The sequence below is a fragment of the Micropterus salmoides genome, unplaced genomic scaffold, assembly GCF_014851395.1.
Source record: "Micropterus salmoides isolate LMB-PRFRI ecotype aquatic unplaced genomic scaffold, ASM1485139v1 Ms_hic_scaffold_10, whole genome shotgun sequence".
In the NCBI taxonomy this organism is placed as follows: domain Eukaryota; kingdom Metazoa; phylum Chordata; class Actinopteri; order Centrarchiformes; family Centrarchidae; genus Micropterus; species Micropterus salmoides.
The window spans coordinates 434,527-460,437 of record NW_024040041.1 but is presented as its reverse complement, the minus strand read 5'-3'; the positions used below and the strand labels follow the sequence as shown (position 1 = coordinate 460,437).

Here is a 25,911-nt window from a genome sequence, read left to right as displayed (position 1 = left end):
AAAGAGGGATTCTGCGGGAACGCTATTAAATGTTCAATTTCAATACCATACACCAAAACAAGGTCGAGGGTGTGGTTAAAACAGTGAGTCGGGTCATGAACACTCTGAGAGAAGCCAATGGAATCTAACAGAGAGATAAACGCAGTACTGAGTCTGTCGTTCTCAACATCCACATGAATATTAAAATCCCCTACAATAATAACTTTGTCCGTTTTAAGGACTAAAGTTGACAAAAACTCAGGGTACGGACCAGGTGCTCGGTACACTATAACGAAAGAATTGGTTGCAGTGATTTCCAACTTGGATGCGAAAGACTAAGAACAAGGCTTTCAAATTAGTTATAGTTTAGTTTAGGTTTAGAGCTTATTAGTAGGCTACAGTCGAAGAAAGCTGCAACTCCACCTCCTCGGCCTGTGCCTCGAGGAATGTGAGTATTAATATGACTGGGAGGGGTGGATTCATTTAGGCTAACATATTCTCCATCACCCAGCCAGGTTTCAGTAAGTAATATCATAATCTGATATTAGTTCATTTACTAGTACACCTTTAGAAGAGTCCACATTTAAGTTTCCTATTAGTTTGCACTGTTGCTCTTGTGGTTTTAATTTTTATGAGGTTTTTATGGACAGCTGTTTACCTTTGATTTAAATAATTGCGATGGTCGGGGGACAGACACCGTCACTATGGGATTTTCACTAAGTAACTCCTGAAATGGAGGAGCAGAGAAGTGTGTTAGCCTGCGACTCTGCCTCCTGGTCTCAACTCTGGGTTGTCATGGATTTGGTCCACTAATAAATTTGGCCAGATTTCTACAAATGAGAGCTGCTCCTTCCCAAGTGGGATGGATGCCGTCTCTCCGAATCAGACCAGGTCTTCCCCAGAAAGTCTGCCAATGATCTACAAATCCCACATCGTTTGCTGGACACCACCTTGACAACCAGCAGCGGAATGACGACATGCGGCTGACGACATGCGGCATGTCATCCCTGGTCAGATTTGGCAGGGGTCCAGAGAAAACTACTGTAGTGAACAATGGTGTGGCTTTGTGCATTTTATATTGAATAAATTTGGAGCTACTCTAAATTCCTTTCTCCTCCCCAGAGAAGAAGAGGGAGGGGTCAAAGTTGCTTTCTCTAAGTGCTAGCCCGACCATAAAACTGGCACCTCTTTTATTCCGAAGCTGATAACGCGGGGCTTGACTGTTAAACTGACAAAGGGACATGAACCAGCCATTAGCATTTCCCTGAACAGCCTATCAAAACTGGACCCCCACACATGTTTCCGTGGCAACTGACCTTTTTCTTTGTTTTATTACCACATCAAAAAGGAAAACCCCTGTCTCACCCAAGTGTGACATGGTCCAGACACTGAACTTTGAATGGCCAAAGACTGCAGTCTCCAAAGACTCAAAGCATTAAATTAAGTTTAATTAAATCTTTAGTTACCTGATTACGTTTGCCTCTATTTGAGTAGTTATGTTAACTGTTGTTGCTATCCGTTGTTGATATTAGTGCCGAAAAGAAAGTTACTTGTGCAGTGTTTTTATTTTCAGCAAGACACTCCTTCATCTAATGTAATCAATGCTTATTCATAATACTTTCCTACAAAATTCATTTAGAAATGATGACAAAGGAATGTTTTACTATACTCTTATTCGCCAGCTTGAATTTAAGGATGAATGAAAAATATTCCCAGTTCCTAAAGAGAGATGATCTTTGATTTAATCTAAGCTTTCCTCATGTAACCTGAGCTCCCCCAAGTGGACGAAATAAGTATTACATGCCCTCGTTGGAAATGCCGTTAAATGTATAAATATCCTGACCAATAATGTGACAATTGTTTCCTGTTACCAAATGCCTAGAACAGTACAACCGTTCGACCATTGAGGTTCGATTGTGGAAAATATTTGATTATAATACGTGCAAATAGATTTCTTTTAAACATTAAGTTTAGAAAGGCAGTCCCTTGGGAAACCTGAGGAACCCCTGGGGAACCGCGCCCTAGGCAACAAAAGAGCGACACGCGACCTCGCTTCCCACTCTTCTCTTCGCTGATGGCTCTCTTCCACTCTGCTCTGCAGCTAAACACCTGAAGTGCCACGACATCAATCTGCCTTCAGTTTGTTTTATTTTCTATATTTCTTTTGTTTGTTAAAGTTATCAGTCCGTTAAGTTACACTGGACTATTTCAGGAACGACCAAGTTCCATTTTAAGCCTTTTTCGTCGAGCCAACTTCACCGAGGTCAGACCAAGACACGTGGTCTCGCCAGCTACAATGAAGGAAACCTGAAAACAGCCGAATTGCCAGACGGAGGAGGCATTTTCAATCAGACATGGAGAACCCCGGAGAATCCCTAGCAAAAAGCCAGGATCGGGCAGCTAGCGTGGGACCCGTGCAACAGGCCAAAAGCAGGCTGTCGACAAGCAGTAAGACTTAACACACGTTCTGTGATCAGATGTCCATTTTAACTCCTAAATCATAGCATTAGTTTACTTTCATTAGCTCTTCTTTGCCGTATGAGTCAAATGCTTCCCACAATCGAACCTCCAGGCTCATTGTTCAGCAAATGTTTATGTTCACTGCATCCAACCATCTTTTTATCACCTTAGTTAGAGAATAAATTCACTGTAATATAATCAAGAGCTCTGTGTGTTGCCCATTTCTAGTTCCTGCCAAGAGAATTGACCCTTTAGATATGAGACTGACTGACTGATTTAAGATAATTGAGCGATTATTAACTAACTGATCACTAGTAATAATTGTATAATTATTCAAAACTACCTAGAGGTCCGGAGACTCTAGGATTATAACAACTCCGGTGGTGCCCTGAAACGAGGAAAATTTTGATTTTATGAATATTAAAATTCATAATTGGGTATCAATTCTCAAATTTATTAAATTGCATAACTAAAAATTTTTAGGTCTGCTACACTACGGTGTCTGACATTGTTTTTGCATATGTACACACCAACTCAAAATTAATCTTATTGACCTCCGATTACCGACGTGAATAACAATCTTACTGTATTTACGTTTATCCTTAGCCAGCAGTTTCAAATAAGACTCAATGTCGCCCCAGGGATGCACTTAACTATGGCCGCTGTCTTCGCTAACTTCACGTTTCTCAAAATGGAGCTGCCAATGATCAGAGTTGGTTTCTCAGCGGGTGTGTCGCTGAGTGGGGAAAATCTGTTAGAGACGTGAACAGGTTGATGGTGCCCCGTGGGCTTTGAATGCTTACGACTATTCACCCAGCCACCCCTTCCTGGCTGCTCAGGAGATGCCGGGGGAGGACTACCACAGGCTAACTCAGGCCGTTCCGCACCGACTACCGGGGACTGGCTTGCTACAGTAGCTAAAGACTGATCTACCAAGGTGCGGAGCCGGACTTCTAAATCACTGAGCCTCGCCTCCATGTCTAGAAATAAACTACACTTATTACACGTAAATGCTCCGTACTTGTATAGCGCCTTTCTAGTCTTTTCGACCACTCAAAGCGCTTTTACACTACATCTGCATTCACCAGTCACACACATTCATACACTGAGCCTAAGTGCTCAAACGGAAACTAGCATTCACACTCACTCATACACTGGCAATTAGGGGTTCAGTATCTTGCCCAAGGACACTTCGACACGCAACCAGGGGAAGCCAGGGATTGAACCACTGCCCCATTACCACTAAAGGAGGCAGAGAAGTAACTGAACATCTGACACACAGAGCAGGAGAAAGTAGGAGAGAGAGAGGGAGAAGGAGAAGCCATCGCTAGCTGCTGAGCTAAAGTCGCTAACGGCTAAGCTAAAGTACTGTAGCGTCAGCTACCAAAACTTTTGAACAAACAACTATGAGATTGAACAGCAGTCACTAAAAGATGGAAAGAACTGTGAGTGCTTAGGCAAAATTACTGTAAGAATAAGTGTTTAGTGGACAGTTGGCCGCTGTAATCTAACAAATGTAACTGGTATTTAGCGAGAGCAGCACAACACAGTACCAACACACAAGCACTGGAAACGGAAATGAGTCGACACGCTTACTGCAGTACGTCAGCCATCCACATGTGCACTACACACTGCATGTCTGAATTGAATGCTGTTACATGAAGGTAAAGGCTGCAGCATCACAATGAGATGCATGCGCTTCCGCTTCCATAAGAAATGTTTCACTTAATAGCCCTTCTCCACAAAATAAAATCAGTTTAATATAAGCTGCAAGCAGCGTTGGGCAGGCCCTTGCACATGTAGCGCGTCAAGGTGTGAGGCGGCTGCGTTACAGATTCTGGAGGATTGCCGGTGCAGCTGGGAATTTACCACTCTCTTCGGACGCTGCACAAAGGTGTTAAACGTCACTTCCTGTATCCCCTTTGTGGCGCTACAGAGCACTTGGCACTATGACTATAACTGAATATTGGCATGTAGATGTGTTAAGGGCGGGACTGTTATCACGCACATAAATTTTGGTACATATTTGAGCATGTCCAGTGAAGTCATGGCGAAACATGGAACTTCGCTGTAACACCCCGGATACACCATTGAAGGACATGACAGCATCAATGTGTTAAGAGTTTTCTGAAATAGTCTTTCATGGCGAATCTTTAAATTGTCAATGGGTTTAGATTGCACAGTCGGATTAAATCCCTAGGAGAAGTTTGTTAAAGCATGGAATGTGTAAATCATCCAAAAATAACAATAATAAAATTCAAAATGGCCGACTTTTGGTTGGGTTTAGGGCATCGCTTCAAGAGGCTTTATGGCACATCTGGACATGATACATGTAGGTGAAACGTGCCACGGGGGCTTCTTCGTGGGTAAATGTTGGCATGTACATGTGTTCAGGGCGGGACTCTTATTAAATGTGTAAAATTTGGTACAGATCTGAGCATGTACAGTCAAGTTACTCCCTGTGTCATGGCGAAGCGTGGAACTTCGCCGGCACACCACCGCCACGCCGTTAATTTCAAACACAGGTTTTACAACATGGCCTCATCAATGTGTTATGGGTTTTCTGGGACATTTTTGAAGTTCATATGTCCAACCTGCTAGGAGTAGTACATTACAACGTAAAACACATCATTTCCTGTTGCCAGCAGGTGGCGCTATGATGTTCATTAAATATTGGCATATGGATGTGTTCAGGGTGGGACTCTTATTATACATGTAAAATTTGGTGAGCATGTATATTGAAGTTATAACAACTTCCTGTTTCATGGCAAATCATTGTTTTTTGACAGCACACCACGGGCAAACTGGTCAACTGGTAATCATCAATGGGTTTACACTGCACAGCGAAAATTTGAAGAGGCTTTTTGTGCGTTTGGACATGATACACGTACCACAGAAATTTCGCACATGTAGGTGAAACTTTGTCCAGGGGCTGCTCTGTAGGGGGCGTTAGCAAGCCATTTTGCCAGGCCCATGTGCGAAACCAATAAAATATGAAATTTTTTGCCACTCGTGAGTTACGTGCAAAGTTTGGTGAGTTTTCAAGTATGTTTAGGCCCCCAAAATTGAGGTTACTTTGCAGAAAAAAAAACAATAATTCCTTCAGTTCCAATGGGGACTTAGCGTGTTTCATGCTCGGGCCCTAACAAACCAGGAAACACTATGGATGAGCCAAAGTTATTCTTGTCAAATCAGAATAAAAATGTGATTGGGGACAAATTGTGGTTTTACACTGCTCCATCTCACATGTGGGAAAACTAATTGCCGGTTGGAGACAAGAAAGTCTAAGGTCTCAAAGTCTTTACTTTAATTGATTGTTTCCCAAATCCTAAACCTAGAAATTATAGTATGTTTATGTTGATATTTAACCAGCTGAACAAATGCGGCACAATGGAGGAAGATGAAGCACAAAGCAGGAGATGTGCACATGCAATGTTTATACAGCACACACATTTCCAGTGAACTGAGTTGTAGTGACCAAGAAAGGATTCCCCACACATGAACAGATACTCATACACACACGTTCCCAGAAATTCAGACAGCTAGGACTGAATTCAGTATAGTATGCGCTAGTGTGTGTGTGTGTGTGTGTGTTTGAGGGAGAGAGAGATAATTTTAACATCTCTCTTAATCAGATTGAGTTTGCATAGGAGAAGAGGATTATAGGGCCTGTACAACTGTGAGAACAAAGGGAGCCCAATGTAGACAACACACAGGTACAACATAGTGGAGACAGGGCGCACCACTGCCATCCTTAATTATTTCCCCAGCGTTAGACAGGGTGCCAGCAATTACATGATACCACAACTCCTTATCTTTTGAATGGAAGGCACGTTCACACATGTAGCCTCAGTGAGTAGCTGAGTCCATTCAACTCTCCCCCCAGCACACACACACACCCTTCCCCAGCCTGCCTGGAGCCAACAGAGGCTCAGGAGCCATTAGCTGCTTGTAGGAACTGAAAAAAGTTGTGGTGTGTGATTATAAGGCTGAATAATAATTATTTTTCAATTAATCCATTCATACTTTAGTCAATAAACTGCCAAAAAAATCTTTAAAAATGCCCATCACAATTTTCAACTGCCCTAGCCGTTTATGATTAAATTAGTTATTTTGATCAAGTAATAGTAGCACTAATGGAGCACTAATGGAAATTAAAGCTGCCATAATGACCATGTAATATATTGATGGGTGTGTTGTTAGTGACCATTTTAAACTGCTCATATATCAGGATGGAGGGCAAACACATTATAGCTGTCTCAACAGGCAAATGATAATGTATTGTCTACAACTGACACCCAACAAAGGTCAGAGCGGACTGTTTCTTTCCCTCACACTCACAGTTGTTTCATACTCTTCCGATTTCTACAACATAATCAGTTTACAACATAGTCTTCTTTAGTATTCACTAGGTTTACACAAGAGCAATCAACAACAAAGGAAACTATGCCATAATGTGTATGTTTTCTATCCTACTAGTTTCAAGTATACATTTAGAATAAATGACTGCACCAAGGAGACGGACATTAAAATTAATAATCAAAATACAACTTCACACAGCCAAGCAAGATTATACTGAATTGAATTATTAGTGCTATTTTACACTTACTTTGTCTGTGCATACACACACACACACACACACACACACACACACAATAACTGATGGTGACTTAGTTTCACATTTGAGGAAGGGCTGTCTGTATCATGTAAAGATCTATCAGCATACAACAAACTAATAGAATGTATACTTATTAGATATGGAGCATATGATCAAAATTATTACTTTTTAAAGCACGACACGTTTTTATGTAGTGGTCTATTTTGCTTCCATGTCTTCTTTTACTCAAATGAAAGAAAACTTCCAAATAGACATTTAGATGGTTTGTTTTAAGCCTACTACGCTGCGTCGGTTTGCATCTGTAGATTTCTTCAAAATTAACCAAAACAAGCTCATCTGCATATTTGAGCACAAGATTTCATTTCATTTAATGATATACATAAAGCCTCTTCATGTAAGTCATTAACTGGGGAAGTTCTGAGGTGATATGCTTTAGTTATTTTGTTTATCCTATTCACCAATTAGTTAACGTCTAATTTGCATATCAATGAGGTGGCGATTGTGATGTGAAGTTATTGGACACAAATTGTTCACCTGCAGTGTCTCAGTGTAATGTACAGTACATTAGCCAGTATGGTCACTATATATTGCCTTAGCTAAACTTTAGCCAACATTACATTAGCTAGTAGAAGCTCATAATGCATTTTAGCAAGATACAAGTTAACTTAAGTCTTTGTCTTTGGCTGTATAGTAAGGCACTGGTAGCCTCATTAGTAGTCTTTTGTTCATCACCACTCACCTCCAGTCTATGCTCCACACAAGCCAAGACAAACCCAACTGGGAGAAGAGCTGGGAGGGGCTGCTGCCTGCCTGTCTGTGTGTGTGCTGCTGGATACGTGGAGGGCGAGAGAGAGGGAGGGCACAGGGAAGTTGTGTGCAAACAGTAATATATATTCATTTATTTTTTAAAAAGCACCACAGAAAAAAGGGCTGATGTCTTATGTGGGCACGTGCCTGGCAGGTAGTGTCCACTGGGAGTCTTAATGCCTGCCTGCTGTGACAACACATTCTCATCTCAATGCGTCATAATTGACGCTTTCAGTCAGCGTGACAAAGCGTAAGGATTTTATCACTGGGACCATTAGGTCTGGTCTTACAACACAGAGTTTGAGTCTTTATGTTATGAGAGTAGTCTTATACAGAAGAGCTCTCTAAGGTAACCAGTATGCATGCACACACTCACTCTTGCATCATATTAACAAGTGTGAATGCTAGGAGTGTGAATCTTTTAGTTTCACATTACAGGATTTCGATTCTTAGTGTCATGATTCGCTTTAAAATTGATTCTTGGTTCAGTACACACAGGTGTTATTCTCTGCTGCACTCCACTGAGTACTAAGACAGGCGGTGTGGCAAATGATGGCATGAAAGCAACTCTGGGTGATAGCTTGTGATATAAGCGGGCATTTGTAGTGTTCCTGAAGTACTTCTTTTCATTTTACTTTGGTGGCAATATTACTGGGAGATATTTTTTCATGTTCTCATGGTTCGAGATCATTTTCATTTATAGGTAATCATTTTGAGGTCGGACTTTTGGTTGAGTTTGGCCTTTTCCTGCAGCTTGATTTTTGTGAAGCCAGCGGACACAGTTAAGTGCATCCCTGGGGCCAGAGTGGGCGACATTGAGTCTTATTTGAAACTGCTGGCTAAGGATAAATATAAATACAGTAAGACTGTTATTCACGTCGGCGGTAATGACTCCCGGTTACGCCAATTGGAGGTCACTAAGATTAATGTAGAGTCGGTGTGTACATATGCAAAAACAAAGTCGGACACCGTAGTTTTCTCTGGACCCCTGCCAAATCTGACCAGTGATGACATGTATAGCCGCATGTCGTGATTCCGCTGCTGGTTGTCGAGGTGGTGTCCAGCAAACGATGTGGGCTTTGTAGATCATTGGCAGACTTTCTGGGGAAGACCTGGTCGGATTCGGAGAGACAGCATCCATCCCACTTGGGAAGGAGCAGCTCTGATTTCTAGAAAGTTTATTAGTGGACCAAATCCATGACAACCCAGCATTGAGAGCAGGAGGCAGAGTTGCAGTCTAGCACACTTCTCTGCCCTTCTAATTCAGAATGTTAGTTTCTGTTTCTGAGCAATGTGAGTGAATGGTGAATGCCGATGTAGTGTAAAAGCGCTTTGAGTGGTGGAAAGTCGCTATATGGAGCATTTATATCACACTTCTCCATTTTAGGAGTTACCTAGTGACAACCCTATAGTTTCGGTGTCTGATTTAAATAAACCATTGAAATTATTTAAATCAAAGGTAAACAGAGGAGGAGCTGTGCATATTGCAATAGTGCAAAAGAGAGAATTAAATGTGGATCAGATCTCTCTCTTCTAAAGGTGTACTAGTAAATGAACTAATATCAGATTATGATATTGATTTATTTGGTCTTACTGAAACCTGGCTGGGTGATGGAGAATAGGTTAGCCTAAATGAATCCACCCCTCCCAGTCATATTAATACTCACATTCCTCGAGGCACAGGCCGAGGAGGTCCTCGAGGCACAGGCCGAGGAGGTGGAGTTGCAGCTTTCTTCGACTCCTACTAAAAGCCTACTAATCAGCTCTAAACCTAAACTAAATTATAACTAATTTGAAAGCCTTGTTCTTAGTCTTTCACACCTAAGTTGGAAATCACTGCAACCAATTCTTAGTACTGCATTTATCTCTCTGTTAGATTCCATTGGCTTCTCTCAGAGTGTTTATGAACTGACTCACTGTTTTAACTGCACCCTCGACCTTGTTCTGGTATATGATATTGAAATTGAACATTTAATAGTGTTCCCACTGAATCCCTCTTTATCTGACCACTGTTTGATAACTTTTTTTTGAACTGTAGTTTAGCAATACAAACTCAAAAGTTATATAAATTTTTATATGCAAGATGTCTGTCTGACAGTGCTGTAGCAAAATTTAAGAATGCAATTCCATTGTCCCATAGGACTCCTATGCTAATTTCAATCCCTCCCAAATCGATCATCTTGTTGATAGTGCTGCAGGCTCTCTGCGAATGACACTCGACTCTGTAGCCCCTCTAAAAAAGGAAATTATAAAACAAAGACGGTTAGCTCCATGGTATAATACTAAAACTCACAAATTAAAGCAAATATCACTGAAACGAATTGGCGTTCCACCAAACTGGAAAATTCTCGTTTGATTTTGCAATTTGGCTCCACAATGCCAGAGCAGCGTACTACTCGTCATTAATAGAGGAAAATAAGAACAACCCCAGGTTTCTTTTCAGCACTGTAGCCAGGCTGACAGAGAGTCACATCTCTACTGAGCCAAGTATTCCCATAGCTCTCAGTAATTACGACTTCATGAGCTTCTTAAATAATGATGAAATTCTTACTAGTAGAACCAAAATTCACCTGCTCTCAACTGGTACCGAAACAACAGCTGTAAAGCCAGATGTATGTTTAGACTGCTTTGCTTTCCTCGATCTTTACCAACTAAAGCTGCGTTTCGACCTAAAGCACCAGACTTTTAAGTCCCCGGATCTCTTTTCAAGGAACAAAAAGGTTCCTTCAGCCCATTGTTGTGTGCGTTTCCTCCATGGTCTAAAGACCGGCGAAGATTAGGCAACTTAATCAGCTGACATAGATTGTAGTCCTATTCCGCACGAAGCGATGCACAGGCATCATTATTTAGTAACCACAATCCATGAGCAACATTTATTATAATGAATAATAATAATATAATAATCATAATGAACAGATTTGACTGGAATATAATGAAAATTTATAGGCTTTGCTTGACCATTAAAAAACTTTTTTGTGTGGGAGTATAATGAAGAAACACACTATAAAGATAGTTACAAATTTAATAACACACTAGACAAAGCCATCAAGTTATTAAAATAATTCCGGCACAGAGAAAGCAACACAAAATAAAACAGTTTAGAAGGTTATCAGCAGATCAGCTGACAGCACTCACGTCTGTGTCCGCCTGAGCGTCGGAGGAACGGGATTTTAAATGAGCTTTTCTTGTTTTGGAGAGGAGGAGACCAACTTCCGCTCTGTGTAAAAACTTTCTGACTGATGAAAACTTAAAACAACAACTTTGGACCCAGTATTTAGCGGAAATCCATCAGCTTTTCACTGTAAACACATCGCTGCACGCTGGCTGCTATTTCCGAGCAATACATTTAATGCCAACGTACGATCTCAGGCCAACATCGTCGAGACTTGTGTGGCTATCAGACTGATTGTGATTTACTGGTTTGAAAAACAACGGTGGAAAAGAGTGCACACAGTAAAACAGTACAGTACAGTAGAGTACAGTTTATATGAAAAGCGCTATGAGATAACTTGCAGTAATTTGGTGCTATATAAATTAAATTGAATTGAAGTTAATTAAATTGGTTATAGTTATTAATTAAATTATTAATCATAGTTCATAGTTTAATATATTATATGAGATTGAATTATTGAATTTACCACCAGTTTTTTTTATTTTTTAAGAGTGGTGTCGCCAAGGTGAATTTGACACAAGGTAAATTGTATTGTAAGACGGGTCATTTCAGCATGCAAACATGCATGTAATGTTTTTTGTAAGTATGTTGAACATTGAATAACAACAATATTTACATGAAATGATTACTAAATGAACTAAATGTTATGCCTTCATTTAGCGCATACCGGTACATTTCAAAAGTGACAGATACAATTTCGTAGTGGCAGACAACAAAAAGTTAATTTCAGACCCTGTCTAAATCCCTCACAGCAGACATGAAATTTGTTTCACCTCACTGTACACATCAGACAACAACAACACAGTATCAACATAAAGTGACAGACAACAGTATATCTCAGGTAGGACTGCACATTTAATCAAATATTGATCGCGATGATGATGATGATCACGATTTGAGCTTCCCACAATTAAATGAACATGATCGACTGTGATATCGCCATTTAAAATGTGTGCTCCGCTTATGGAAAACTGTTGCATATCAAATCAAGTGCTTCCTAAACTTTACAGCCAAGGGGTCGATTTGGCTGTGCGCGGACCCTCCTGCTGCTACAGTCCAGAGTAGACAGCCACAAGTCTGCATGTGTTGCAGCCCTTCTAGTCAATGCTTGGGATTTCATCAGACATGGCGCAGCGTGTGCCAGATGCGGCTCTTGGCTCCGCTGCACGAAGAATACACAAGTCTATTTTTGACAGAAGCCATGTCAAGCTGCACAGAGCAGACCGAACTGGGCAGGAAGTCAGACATAGAACGGCATAGAAAACACCCTGTGCATACTCCCGATCATAAAATTAACAAAAATACACAGTTGAAACAGACAAAAAAATAACCTTTTATGTACATTAGCCTATTTAATCATAGAAGAAACACAAAAAGCAGGCACTGATTAACAAATCAGCAAAATGTTATTTATATTTTGAGGAGATGATGCACTTTAAGGACCAGGGGCCGGTTGCACAAAAAACCTTAAGTTAAGAAGTTTCCTTAAAATAAATGCGGTTGCACAAAACACCCTTATATCTTCCTCTTGAGGTTTCCTTAAAGTGATCACTTAAGTTATTCTCACCAGTTTTATTGGATTCCCTTTTTTAATTAGTGATCTATCTTTTGGCAAGAAAAGAGAAGTTGTCATACTTATTTTGGATCTCCTGGATGAACCTCTTCACAAGACTCCTTGAATTATTTCCTCCCACATTTGTTGTTTTCTGTTCTCTTTGTTATTTGCAGATCACATTTACTTTTTAATCTCTGCTTTCTTTTATGAAATTCCTCCAACAGTACCATATTCCTCCCTTGACCAATTTGGTTTTCTTGTAATTCTTTTCTTTCCATCTTTGTACGGTAATAACAAGTCAAATGCTGGTCCAAGCAAACAGTCTCTAAGATAACAGTAGAATTTTACTACTGTAAATTCTCTATCAATGCAGCAAATACCTTAATGCTTTTCCTTAACTAAGGATTCTGTGCAACACCCTTAAATAAATTCCTTAGGTAAGGAGAAATTGAGACACACTTGAGAAAAAAACTTAAGTTTTTTTGTGCAACCGGCCCCAGTCTTATTTTGATACAAAGATTTGTACATTAGCAGAAATGCAGCACAACATGTATGTGCCTGTTTATTTAAATTTGAAAGTGTAATAAAAATATGTTGTCCCTAAAATAAATGAATAATTCTCGACGATGTTGGCCTGAGATCGTACGTTGGCATTAAATGTATTGCTCGGAAATAGCAGCCAGCGTGCAGCGGTGTGTTACAGTGAAAAGCTGATGGATTTCCTACTCTCATGCCAGGTCAGCGAGGCCTGTTATTTAAAGCGGCTATGGCTGGGGGGATCAGGCTTTTTTATTGCTGAAATCTCAGAACATGGTGATCACTTGGGTCAAGAAACCCCCATGTTAGTTAAATTTATTTAGCAGAGAACGAGAAGGCAAGTGATTACATTATTACCCAAACTGTAAACACCCATCACATATTGCAGACCCTACCCACCAGAGGGCGGAACATTTAATTGACCTTGATTTGGTATATCTGACTACCATCAAGTCCAAATTTCAACAAGGCTGAAACAGGAAGCTCTCATAATGTGAGAGGTCACATGAACTGATGAGACTTCTTATTAACTCATAATTCATAAATTCCTTCTTTTCATCTGCAGCTCTGAAGAGATCCTTTGACGATGACGATGACATACCATCCTTCTCCACACCTTCCCCTGACTCCACCCCCCTTTCTCCCTCTTCCTCCCATTTCTTCCTCAACCACAATAAAGGCAGTGATGGGCAGGGAGGAGGTGGCCAGTCTCCTTCATTAGCCTTCAACAACAACAACAACAATAGCCTGAGCTCTACAGCCCACCACTCCTGCATCAACCCAAGTTCCAATCCCAGCCCAGTGCTCAAGTCCCGTACCATAGTCAGCAGCCTGTCCTTCACCCGGGGAACCATAAAAAAGCCGGCCATACACAACAACATCTCCTCAGTGACCAGAGCTGCATCCTTCCAGAGCAGGTTAAATCCCAACAGTTACTCCATGTTGTCTGGGCCAGGCAGTGACAATGACAGCCTTCATAGCTCCACGTCCAGCCTGGAGTACTCTGTGGGGGGTGGAGGTGCTCTCCCTCTTACTAGGCTGGGGGTTTATCCTTACACTCCTTCACAGGTGGAGTACCACCAAACTCAGCCCCAGCTCACACAACAGCACCTAGAGAGAGGTGCCAAATTGGGAAGCCCCCACAACCTGAAAAAGTTCTTCTCCCATGGGAGTGTTTTCAACTCTGAGATGGACCAGGGGCCAGGGATGATGCTGGGTGTTCCAGAGCCTCGGGAGGTAAACCATGGCTCCATGCCCAGCTTAGACCTCCAAATTCATGATGGAGGAGGAGGAATCATGAGTATGCAAAAGGGTGGAGGAGGAAGCACAATGTCTCCAGGGTTAAGATATGCCAACGCTAATGCCAACTGGAATGGTCATCTTCATAAGTCCAGTTCCTTTGGGGAGGAGGGCTACTGTGGCTCCAAAAATCCCAGCCAGCAGCAAGGGCCCCAGGTCTTCAAGACTTCCCAGCCCAAATCCATGGAGATGCCACGTTTCAACAAGTTTCCTTTGAATCTGGACAGCTTGGTAAGCAGCACCTCTCCCACTTCTCCCACCAAGGCTCAAAGAGGATTCATGAGCCCCAACCCTTCCAAGCCTCCTCCAAGGGGCAGAGGAGGCCTCCAGCACCAAACCGGCCCACCATCCACTTCGGCCAGCCCTTCAGCATCGCAAAGCAGCTTGGACAGTTCTTCTGACACTCCACCCATCTCCCTCCACCATCCCTTTTTGCCTTTCTTCTCATGTGATCTAACTCCCTTGCAGAGCTCCATACTTATCCCAGAGACGAGTTGCTCCCCAGTCCCCCTTTCTCCAGCCCAGAGCCCCCAGTTGGAGATTCTCTCATGGCCCCAAGTTGTCCAGGTGGTCCCCAACCTGCCAAGCCCTTCCAGCTCTTACAGCCCTAGAGTCAACTTGTCTTTGGAGGATGGCACCGGTGATGCCAAGGATAGTGTAGGCTTAATCTTACAGAGGATCGCTTCCTTCTCCCAACATGTCATGGCTGGCACTACCCCAACAGTTGTGACCCAGCCCCCAACAGTCCAAAGCAATGGTGGGTTGTCATCCGTAGTTCGGTGTCCTGATGAGAAAACACCCATGCCCACATGGAAACATGACAAGAATACACAGGAAGGTAAGATGGTTTTTGAAAGTACTTTAAAAGCGACTTTTTTACTCTTTCTCAATAATTTATAACCGTGAATGATCGCATGTGCATTTGTCTGTGGCTCATAAAACAAAAGGACATTAGGGATTTCAGTAATGGTTTGGTTGCGAACAATTGTTTGCGAGCGTGTGTGTATGTGTGTTTTCGGCTACCAGTATCTTTAGGGCCCAAGCACGAAAGTGCAAGAGAACCAATGGTGTCCTAGCACGAAGTGCAAGGAACCTATTTTTTTTGCTCAGATTATTATTTTTTTCTCCCTGATGAACTAATTTTTGAAGACCTTAGTATCCTAAGGTCGGATACTGGCACGGCTCCCTGGACAGGCTGGCTGTCTCCGTCCAAGTGTGGAATGCATGGATGTGGAGAACGTAGTAGCTCAGGGAGGTTTGTTCATCAGCGCGATTTCATCGAATCTTCAAGAAAATTTGCACACACCTCAGGTCTGGTGGGAAATCCACTGTTCTGCAGTGATTGAAGTCGGGCGTGGCCAGGGGGCTCAATAGCGCCCCTAAGCAAACAACTGGTTTTGGACAAAGTTTCTTTGATCTTCATGAGATGTGGTGGGATTATTGCTTTATTACAAAGTCCACATTTCAGCTCTTTTTATAAGATTTTACTCAATGGGAAGTGAGGCATTTTGCGCTTCCAGCGTCATTTTAAATTTTTTAAACAGATATTTGAGGCCTTTAAGATGCTCAAAAAGCCACAAAACTTTGCAGCCAGACTTGAACTGGTAATGTTTCAATCTGATGTCTTTTTTAAGATTGAGGGTTGCACATTGGCTCTATAGTGCCCCCTAAAGCCTTTTAAGCTGTCACATGGCTAGGGATAACCACAGCCTCACTAAACTTGGCATGCTTCTCAGAGGAGTTGTTTTGTATTGGCTGATATAGTTTGGAGGCGTGGTTTTGGAAAATTGGGTCAGTAGCGCCCCCTTCCAAATTTCAACAGAACAGCCCCTGCTGTACATTTTACTTAGCTGTGCGAAACGTGAGAGACCGATTGTAGTAACTCACAGGAGACTTCCGTATGCACAGGGAATAGCTTTATTTTTCTTCTGGCGGTAGGACTGAGCAGCTATACAACCATTACAGCTATTAGGCATTACAACGAACAACAGTGTTACTTCTTCACCGTCCTAAACTGCCCTGGCAACAACGCTTATGTCACAGCACCACCTAGTGGTGTAGCTGACTAAACTTCAGTCCTGTCCTACAACACTCCTCCCCCCTTAAGCAAATGCCATGCATCCCAAGGGGAAACCGGAACAAGATAACCCCTCTTTCCTAATACATTCGGTTCAACTTACACCTGCTTATTTACTTCATCGGGTTTTTTTTTTTTTTTTTTTGTATTTATTTCTTTATGTTTGTCCCCATTATTAAGTCCCTACTTAGTTAACTGAAAATCCTTAAGGTAACTAGGCAACTTGGTTTCCCTTTTTGACTGTCTCCTCACTGGACTTTCCAGTGCCACGGTCCCTTTGTCTGTCTCTGATTGTCCTGCAGCTTCTGTGGCCGCTGGCTTCTCCGACTCCCCACTGACAAGCACCGTCTCTCCCACATCCAGCCATGTCTCTTCCAGGATGGCAGCTGAGCTTTGCTTAGGTGACTCAGCTGGACGTCCTGCACTGCTCAGCTCCAGTCTCTGATGCTGGGTATGAATCTGGTCCACATGTCTCCGGACGACTCTCCCATCACCTAACAGCACTTTGTAGGATACGGGACCTGTCACTGACTCTATGATTCCTGGAATCCACTTGGGTCCAAGACTGAAGTTTTGGGTCAGTACTGAGTCACCTGGTTTGAACCAGCGTCCCCTTGCCTTCCTGTCATGATCTCTTATCTGTCTTTCTTGTTTTCCTTGTACCTTGAGGCTGAGGTCTGGGTGAATTAAGTCCAGTGAGCAACGTAGTTTCCTTCCCTGCAGCAGCTCTGCTGGTGACAGGCCTGTTGTAGTGTGAGGAGTTACTCTGTAACTAAACAACACTCTGGCTACCTTGGCTGTTAGTGTGCCTTCTGGGCACTTTTTCATCATTCTTTTAAATGTCTGGACCCCTCTCTCTGCTAACCCATTACTGGAGGCATGGTAAGGTGCAGAGGTCACATGACGAATACCATTTTTACTCAGAAAATCTTTAAACTCTGTGCTGACAAAACATGTGCCATTATCAGACACCAACAACTCAGGCAGTCCATGGTTACTGAAACTGGTACGTAAACACTCGATGGTGGTGGCTGAAGTAGCAGAGTTTACTGGATACACATCCATCCATTTTGAATGAGCATCAGTCAGCACAAAGAACATCTTCCCCATAAATGGTCCAGCATAATCTACATGAAGACGACTCCATGGCTTGTCAGGCCAGTCCCAGGGGTGTAATGGAGCAGGTGCAGGAGCATTTTTGTGCTCTTGACAAGTTTCACAACACTTGACAGTATCCTCCACTTCTTTGTCCAGCTTTGGCCACCATACGTAACTCCTGGCCAACGCTTTCATTCTGGATACTCCTGGGTGACCTTGGTGGAGCTGCTTAAGCACATTTTCTTGGCCTGGCTTTGGCATAATGACTCTCGCCCCCCAAAGCACACACCCATTTTGAATACTAAGTTCATGCTTCCTCACTGCATAGGGGGCAAATTCTGTCCCCTTCAGTTCTGATGTCCAGCCTCTGTGCACTATTTCCCGCACTCGTGAGAGTACTGGATCCTTGTCTGTCCATGTCTTCACTTGCTCAGCAGTTACCAGTGTAATGTCGGCGCCCTCCAGCATGAGAACCCTCTCTTCTGTCCTCTCCAGGACAGGTTTCTCTGGTAACGGCAAGCGGCTCAAGGCATCAGCATTGTTGTGGTACTTCCCTTCTTTGTACACAATTGTATATTCATAAGCTCTCAAGGTTACAGCCCATCGTTGGATCCTGGGTGATGCCATTTGTGGTACTGCCTTCATCTCACTAAAAAGTGACAACAATGGTTTGTGATCTGTCACTATAGTGAACTTCCGTCCATAAATGTACTTGTGGAAGCGTTTTATTCCAAACAACACTGCCAGCCCTTCCTTATCCAGTTGAGAGTAGTTCTTCTCTGCAGCATTGAGGGTCCGTGATGTAAATCCAATGGGTCTTTCAGTTCCATCCGACATGCGATGTGACAGCACGGCATGGTGAAGCATCGCATGACAACACAATGTCCTTCTCTGGGTCATAATGCACCAGTACCTCAGCTGACTGCATCATTTCTTTTGACTTTTCAAATGATGCCTGCTGTGCCTCTCCCCACTGCCACTTTGTCTCTTTCTTCAGTAGTTTGTGCAGTGGAGCCAGTACCGTTGACAGATTTTTCAGGAACTTGTTGTAATAGTTCAACAGCCCTAAGTATGCCTTTAACTCTGTCACATTTGAAGGTGTGGGTGCCTCTTGGATTGCTTGTACCTTCTCATTGACTGGGTGCAGTCCTGTTGCATCCACTTTGTGTCCCAGGAACATCACTTCCTCAACCATGAACGAGCACTTGGTCCTCTTGAGCCTGAGACCGGCATCCTGTAGCCGCTTTAGCACTGTGGAAAGAGTCTGCAGGTGCTCTTGGTCATCTTTTCCTGTCAGCAAGATGTCATCCAAGAAAATGGCCACCCCAGGAATGCCCTGCAGCAGTCCCTCCATGGTTCGCTGAAAAATAGCTGGGCTAGATGACACTCCAAAAGGTAACACTTTGTATGTAAACAAGCCCTTGTGTGTGTTAATGGTCACATACCTTTTTGCTTCCTCATCCAATGGGATTTGGTGGTATGCGTGACTCAGATCCAGTTTAGTGAATTTCTGTCCACCTGACAGCCTGGCAAACAGGTCCTTAATTCTGGGAATTGGATACTGCTCTAGTTTTGATACCTGATTTACTGTCAGTTTGTAGTCTCCACACAGCCTTGCTGTGCCATCTGGTTTGAGCACCGGAACCACAGGTGCTGCCCACTCAGCATATTTCACTGGTTCGATTAAGTCCTGGGCTATGAGACGGTCCAGTTCAGCCTCCACCCTTCCTCTCATGGCATATGGAACAGGTCGGGCCTTAAAAAACTTGGGGCGGGCATCCTTGTCCACATATATTTTTGCTGGCGGCCCTTTGAATTTTCCCAGCTCTTCCTTAAAGACCTCCACATACTCCCCAAGTACCTCCTCCAAGGTCTCTTCCCTTAATTGGTTGATTTGGGGTTCTGGTTTCCACTCTAAGCCTAACCTCCTAATCCAGTTCCTGCCAACCAGACTAGGGCCTGTTCCTTCCACTACTACCACAGGTAGCATCTTTTCAGAGTTTTTGTGTTGCACTTTGACCATCGCTGCTCCCAAGACTTTTACTCTCTGTCCTGTGTATGTTCGGAGTCTCACTCTGCAGGGTTGTAGGGCTGGTTCCTCTTCCTGCCTTAATTGTTTGAACACGGAGTGGTTCATTACTGTTACACCACAACCCGAGTCTCTTTCAAACTGCATTTCAGTCTCATCCACTGTCAGTGTCTCTACGAAAGGCTCTTCGGCCTGTATATCTATCTCCTCCACCTTGTACAGTGTAAACATGACTTCATCCTTGTCGGTGTCATCTTGTCCCTCCTCACCATGGCTCACATAATTTGCTCCCTGGGGTTTCACATGCTTACTTGATTGTTGTCCTCCGTTGCCTTTAGTATTTGAGACACTTGCTGAGCCCTTGGATCTGCACATTCTCTGTATATGGCCAGTCTTACCACACTTGTGACAGGTTTCTTTAACGTACCGACAGTCCACCGGCCTGTGCTGTTCACTTCCACACCGGTAGCAAGCCTTTTGCTGTTGTCGCTGCTTACTGGGGCCTTGCCTTGCAGTCATCTTGTGCACAGCTTGAGGTGCCCTCGCATGTGAGGATGCCGGCTCTGGTGACTGTAAGTCTTTCACATCCTTGCTGGCTGTCTCAATAGCCTGGGCCAGCTTCAATGCCTTGTCAAAAGTCAAATCCGGTTCTGACAACAACCTCCGCTGGATACGGTCATCTCCAATCCCACAAACCAATCTGTCGCGGAGCATTTCTGACAACTTGTCTCCGTAGTTGCAATCCTGTGCTAACTTCCTCAGCACCGCAACATATTCCATGACCGTTTCTCCCAGCTTTCTGTTCCTCGAATTGAACTTGAAGCGCTGCACAATTTCACTGGGTTTGGGATTAAAATGGTTCTTCAATAAAAGAACAAGCTCATCAAATGTCTTGTCACCTGGCTTCGCGGGGCTAACGAGGTTCCTCATAAGACTGTAAGTCTGACTGCCCACTGCACTGAGCAAAATTGCTTTCTGCCGACCGGCTTCCGTGATTTCATTAGCTTCAAAAAAATGGTGAAGGACCTCACAATATTCCTCCCAACTTTGGGTTTGGCTGTCAAAAGGAGCTGTGCTTCCTACCATTGCCGCTGCCATGTTCTTCCCGTAAGCTAGCTGCACAACTATCCGGTTCGTGGCTGTGAGCGCAGCAGCGCCACGGGTGATCCTACTGCTCACGCTTCGTCCCTCAAGGCCGCCACTGCAACTTTGTCCTCGTCGCCATTTATGTAGTAACTCACAGGAGACTTCCGTATGCACAGGGAATAGCTTTATTTTTCTTCTGGTGGTAGGACTGAGCAGCTATACAACCATTACAGCTATTAGGCATTACAACGAACAACAGTGTTACTTCTTCACCGTCCTAAACTGCCCTGGCAACAACGCTTATGTCACAGCACCACCTAGTGGTGTAGCTGACTAAACTTCAGTCCTGTCCTACAACACCGATGTATCATCTCTAGACTTAAAAATAAGTCTCTTGGAGCCATACGCTAAATCCAAAAGGAAGTCTATGGGATTAATATCCTGCCTTGATTCAAAACTGAAAATAAAGTTCTGAAAGGTTGAAACTAAATGTTTGAAAACTCAAAATCTTAGAAAAAAAAGTTTTGCAAGATCGAAAACTAAGATTAGCAAGCTTGCAAAATGTAAAAAAAATAAATAAATCTCTGCAAACATTATGTTGTTTTTGAGTTTTCCTTCTTCAAAACAATTTTTCTGAGTTTCAAATTTGTCAGTGTTCTCCCAGTGTATTAGTTTGTTTTCCAGGTTTGAAACCTTGTAAATGGTGATCTGAAAACTGGTGTGCAAATGTGTGAAAAAAAGTTTGGAAACTCTGAAAATTGAGGTTCGAAAGGCCAAATCTTATGGTGCATTAGTTTGTTTTCCAGGTTTGTAGGAGAGGTTTTGTAAATGGTGATCTGAAAACTGGAACTCTGAAAATTGAGGTTCAAAACGGCGAAATTCTATTACATTAAATTACATTTGCACTTCTATTGCAGACTATTTTTTTCAGAACTGTTTACAACACCCACTTTGCGGAGATACGCCTACACAGTTGCGAGCTTGCGACTCACGTGATTTGTGGCAGCGTTGTCACGCAGCTCTGCTCTGAAACTCTGCTCTGAAAAAAAGGCCTGAAGGCAGGGCCTTCGGCTCTTGGCCAATACTTGGCTGTCTGCTGAAGTACAGTCCAATCACAAGTCATATTTACTGGATAGAGGGATTGACAGACTGCTCCGCCAATGACAGACGTGGACAGGTTACGTGTTCAGGAAGCACGGCTCCCTGGACGGGCTGTCTGTCTCTGTCCAAGCGTGGAATGCATGCATGTGGAGAACGTAGTAGCTCAGGGAGGTTTCATCAGCGCGATTTCATCGTGGTGTTGTGTCGGGAGCCGCTAGGCTAATTTATGCTGTGTAAAAGGCAGGCTTAACTTACAGTAAACTATCAATGGAGACAATCAACCAGACAAATCTCGACAGTTATTAAGCCAAAATGTATGCTTTTGTTAAATGTGATTATTCTATTAAACCACGTTTTATGTGTGGTAGTGGAGTCATTTTAAAGTTGACTTTACTGTAGTTAACCAGTTACAACTATTTGTGTTGTTGTTTTTTCTTTTATGCCTTAAAGCACTGAAGACAATGCTGTGGTCATCACTCACAGGAGGACGAAAAGAAGGAGGAGAGTGACAGAAAAAATAACTTCAAAACAATAGAATAAATACCTTTGTTTATGTGGAAATATAGAAGCATGGGAGAACTGCACATAGTTCGTTGTTACTGTGTTATTAGAGCATGGGAGAACAGTGGATACTTTTAATACAGCCATATACATACATATAATACATATACACAATACATATAAAAATATTACCAATTCAAGTGTGGCTGCAAAGTTTTGTAGCATCCTAAAGGTCTTAAACACCTGTTGAAAATATGGAAAATTATGCTGGAAGTGCAAAATGGCTGACTTCCTGTTGAGCAAAAATATGTAAGCAGATATGTTTTCTTTGTAATAAGAGCAATTATCCCACCAAATCTCATGAAGATCAAAGAAACTTTTTCCAAACCACATTGTTTGTTTAGGGGCGCTATTGAGCCCCCCTGGCCTCGTCCCACCCCAGTCTCTGCAGAACATTGGATCTCCCACCATTCCTGAGGTGTGTGCAAATTTTCGTGTAGATTCGAATATCCTAAGACAATGAAAAATTAGGTTAAGAGTCATGTATTATATGTGTGACATTTTACTCCATTTGTGAGAATAACCTTCTTTTCCTGTTTTGTGGCATTAATCATAAAGTAGCCTTCTACGTCATAAAACAATCCAGCATGTATCACTGAAAATATTAACTACACAATGTTTAATGCATTCTTAGAAATTACATTTACGTATATACAACTAATTTATAACGGTAATTATGTTTTGAAGACAACGTAATGACGATTGAATCGTGTGTTCCATTAAAAAAAATTGTGAAAAGATGGACAGTGAAAAAATGTTGAAATTAAATTTATCAGTAAAATTGTCACAAAATATTTGTTTTTCACCAAAGAATCTGATCTTACAATACAATATTCTGTGGCAGTGACAACAGCATTTAAATACTTTTTTATGTTTAGGCCCTTGCAGCACTTAGAAAATGTGGACTTTTTCTGTTTAATACGGAAAAAGTTTGCAGTGACTTGAAGGCTCAGGTACAGCAGGTAATCCACTAATTGTACAGTTGGCAGTTGATCACCAGCTCTTCCTGTCCAAAAGTTGCAGTGTCCTTGGGCAAGATTCTAAACCCAATACCTGTTGTTGTACAGCATACACAACACACAGTGCAAATTTATTTTATTACCAATATTTTTATACAATTGCATCCAGGAAAATCATTTATGCATCCAAGACATGTCAGATAGATGAATCATTGGGATGTTCAGCCTTGTTCTAGTCCCACTTTGATTTAATCTGATGAGGTTTGCCTGGATGTTCACAAGAGAATCCTGTCTGGTGGAGAATCAAAAACTTGGCTGAGCAGTTTAACAAACAGAAGGCATCTGTTTTAAGGCATCTGTCGGGATTTTCCCTTCACCTCCTCCAGTCTTATCAGGGAATTAGTCCCATTCCTCTGAGATGAAAGAGAGATAACAAACTGTACACATAGCTTTGTTCTCAATTCACATCCCAACTGTGACTCTCCTTAAGGCTCACATGCCAACCAAAGAGATACGGGTGTGAGTGTGCATTTTATATGGTACGTAGTTCCCTGCAAGAATTCTTGCTGTTACCTTCAGCAGTGATTTCCAAAGGGTGCAAGAGGAAAAAATATAATGTTGGTGTAATAGTGTAATAATTACATCAATCCTTTTTTTGTGGAATTTTTCATTAAATAAAAATCTGAACTTAAACGTTCCATAAATTTAATTTAAAATTAAAACGTTTTTTATTAATACTAGCTCACAGAGAATAGCTACTCACACACCTCTCTCTCTCCCCCCTCCGTCCCTCTCCCTCTCAGGCTGAGCCACCTGCTCTGCACTTACAAATCTCATATGGATCCTCTTTTTGTCCATGTTATCTGTTTATAAGGGTATACACGGGGTGCAATAGACTGTGATGTTCATTGCACCTTCAGTAATATCGGCTGCCTTCGCTTCAACACACAGCTCCACTGCTCATCGGAGCAAAGTGTTGATAGGCTATTATACGTGACGATTATCCAATCAGATAGTGCTGTGTGTGGGAGCAAATAAATAAGTAAATAAATAAATAAGCAAAAATAATAATAATTAAAGCTGTAAGCAGCGTTGAGCGGGCCCTTGCCCCCATGTGTGCCTCGGGTGCAACGACAGCTGGGGCATTTACATCGCACACCAACTGACACGGCTATGGAATTAACAATGCACAAAACACACAGGTGACATGTCGAAAAATATCTCGCAATGTTTGGTGGAGGTGTCAGTTAGTTATTCAATTCAAAGTGGCTGACTTTCGGTTGGGTTTAGGGTATAGCTTTCAAAAAACAGCTTCCTGTTTCATGGAAAATAATTACTCACCAAGGCAACAGCATTTGACGTGGATGAGGTCAACCTGCTATGAGGAACGTAAATGCCTCACTATGGAAATTTTTGTCAGCTAAGGTGCTAAGTGGGGTAAAAATATGAAAGAGGCATAAGAAATAAAGTTTTAAACATGTCCTTTCCTGATGCCAGTAAGTGGCGCTGTCACTATGAATGGATATTGACATGTAAGACTCTAATGGGCTGAAATGTGAAATCTGGAACAGATCTGGCCATGTCTAGTCCATTTACCTGCTACTTTCTTACTTGACGAGACATCACAATTCTATGCCACGCCATGGACATGCCGTTTGAGCAATCAAAAAAAAAGCTTGCAATTTAACATTGCAAGGTTCTTAAGATGGAGCTACCCACATTTGAAGTCAATTGGTTTAAAGCTCTAGGAGGAGTTTGTTAAAGTACGGAGCCTGTAAACGGGAAGTGCAGAATGGCTGACTTCCTATTGAGCAAAATCTCACAAATAAAGCAGAAATATGGACTGTAATTAGAGCAATAACCCCACCAAATCTCATGAAGATCAAAGAAACCTTTTCCAAAACATGGTGTTTGTTTAGTGGCGCTATTGAGCGTCCTGGCTTCGCCAGACCCCAATCACTGCGGAAAATTGGATTTCCCACCAGACCTGAGGTCTGTGCAAGGTTTCGTGAGGATTCGAGTATCTTACGAACTTTTAACAATTAACAGCTCCTTGCTTTTGCTGACAGTAGGTTGTTCTCTGAGTACCACTCTAAAAGATTATCAATTTCCTCCCAATATGAAGTCTCATCATTGTTTGAAATCACACCACTTGCAGTGACGTTTATTCAGATTGGTCTGGTTGTCTGGATGGGAGATGCCGTGAGCAGTGATCATCTCCAGGTCCACTGCACTCAGTCTAATCCCTGAACTTCTTTTTCTGATGTTAATGAGTGTGTTTCTTTCACAAGTGATACATGTTTCAGTAATAAAGGTGAAAATAACTAATTAGAGCAAAAATGTAGCAACGTTTAAGGGGGCTGCTCGCTGCAACATTTGCATGCGCTGCCGTTGCCATGGTGACAAATTATTGTTTGAATTAGTATTCTTTTTTACCACAAACCACAAAAATCATGAAAAATAAATTATCCCATTGACTTTTCCTCTACTTCCTTCCTCCACAGAGGAAAAGAAAAGTGAAAAGAGAGAAAAAAGCTATGCAAAAAAAGAGAAAAGCAAATGGTCAAGATAAA

At 42.3% G+C, this 25,911-nt stretch overlaps 1 protein-coding gene across 2 annotated transcripts in view; it reads left to right on the top strand.

Annotated features, from left to right (window-relative positions):
- Positions 1 to 25,911, top strand: part of sept12 (septin 12) — a 120,003-nt gene that overhangs the window by 20,323 nt on the left and 73,769 nt on the right. For both annotated transcript variants that reach the window (XM_038738967.1, XM_038738959.1), the window contains exon 2: positions 13,694 to 15,265. In XM_038738967.1, coding sequence (XP_038594895.1) covers positions 13,694 to 15,265 — 1,572 coding nt within the window. The remainder of the gene's footprint in view (positions 1 to 13,693; positions 15,266 to 25,911) is intronic.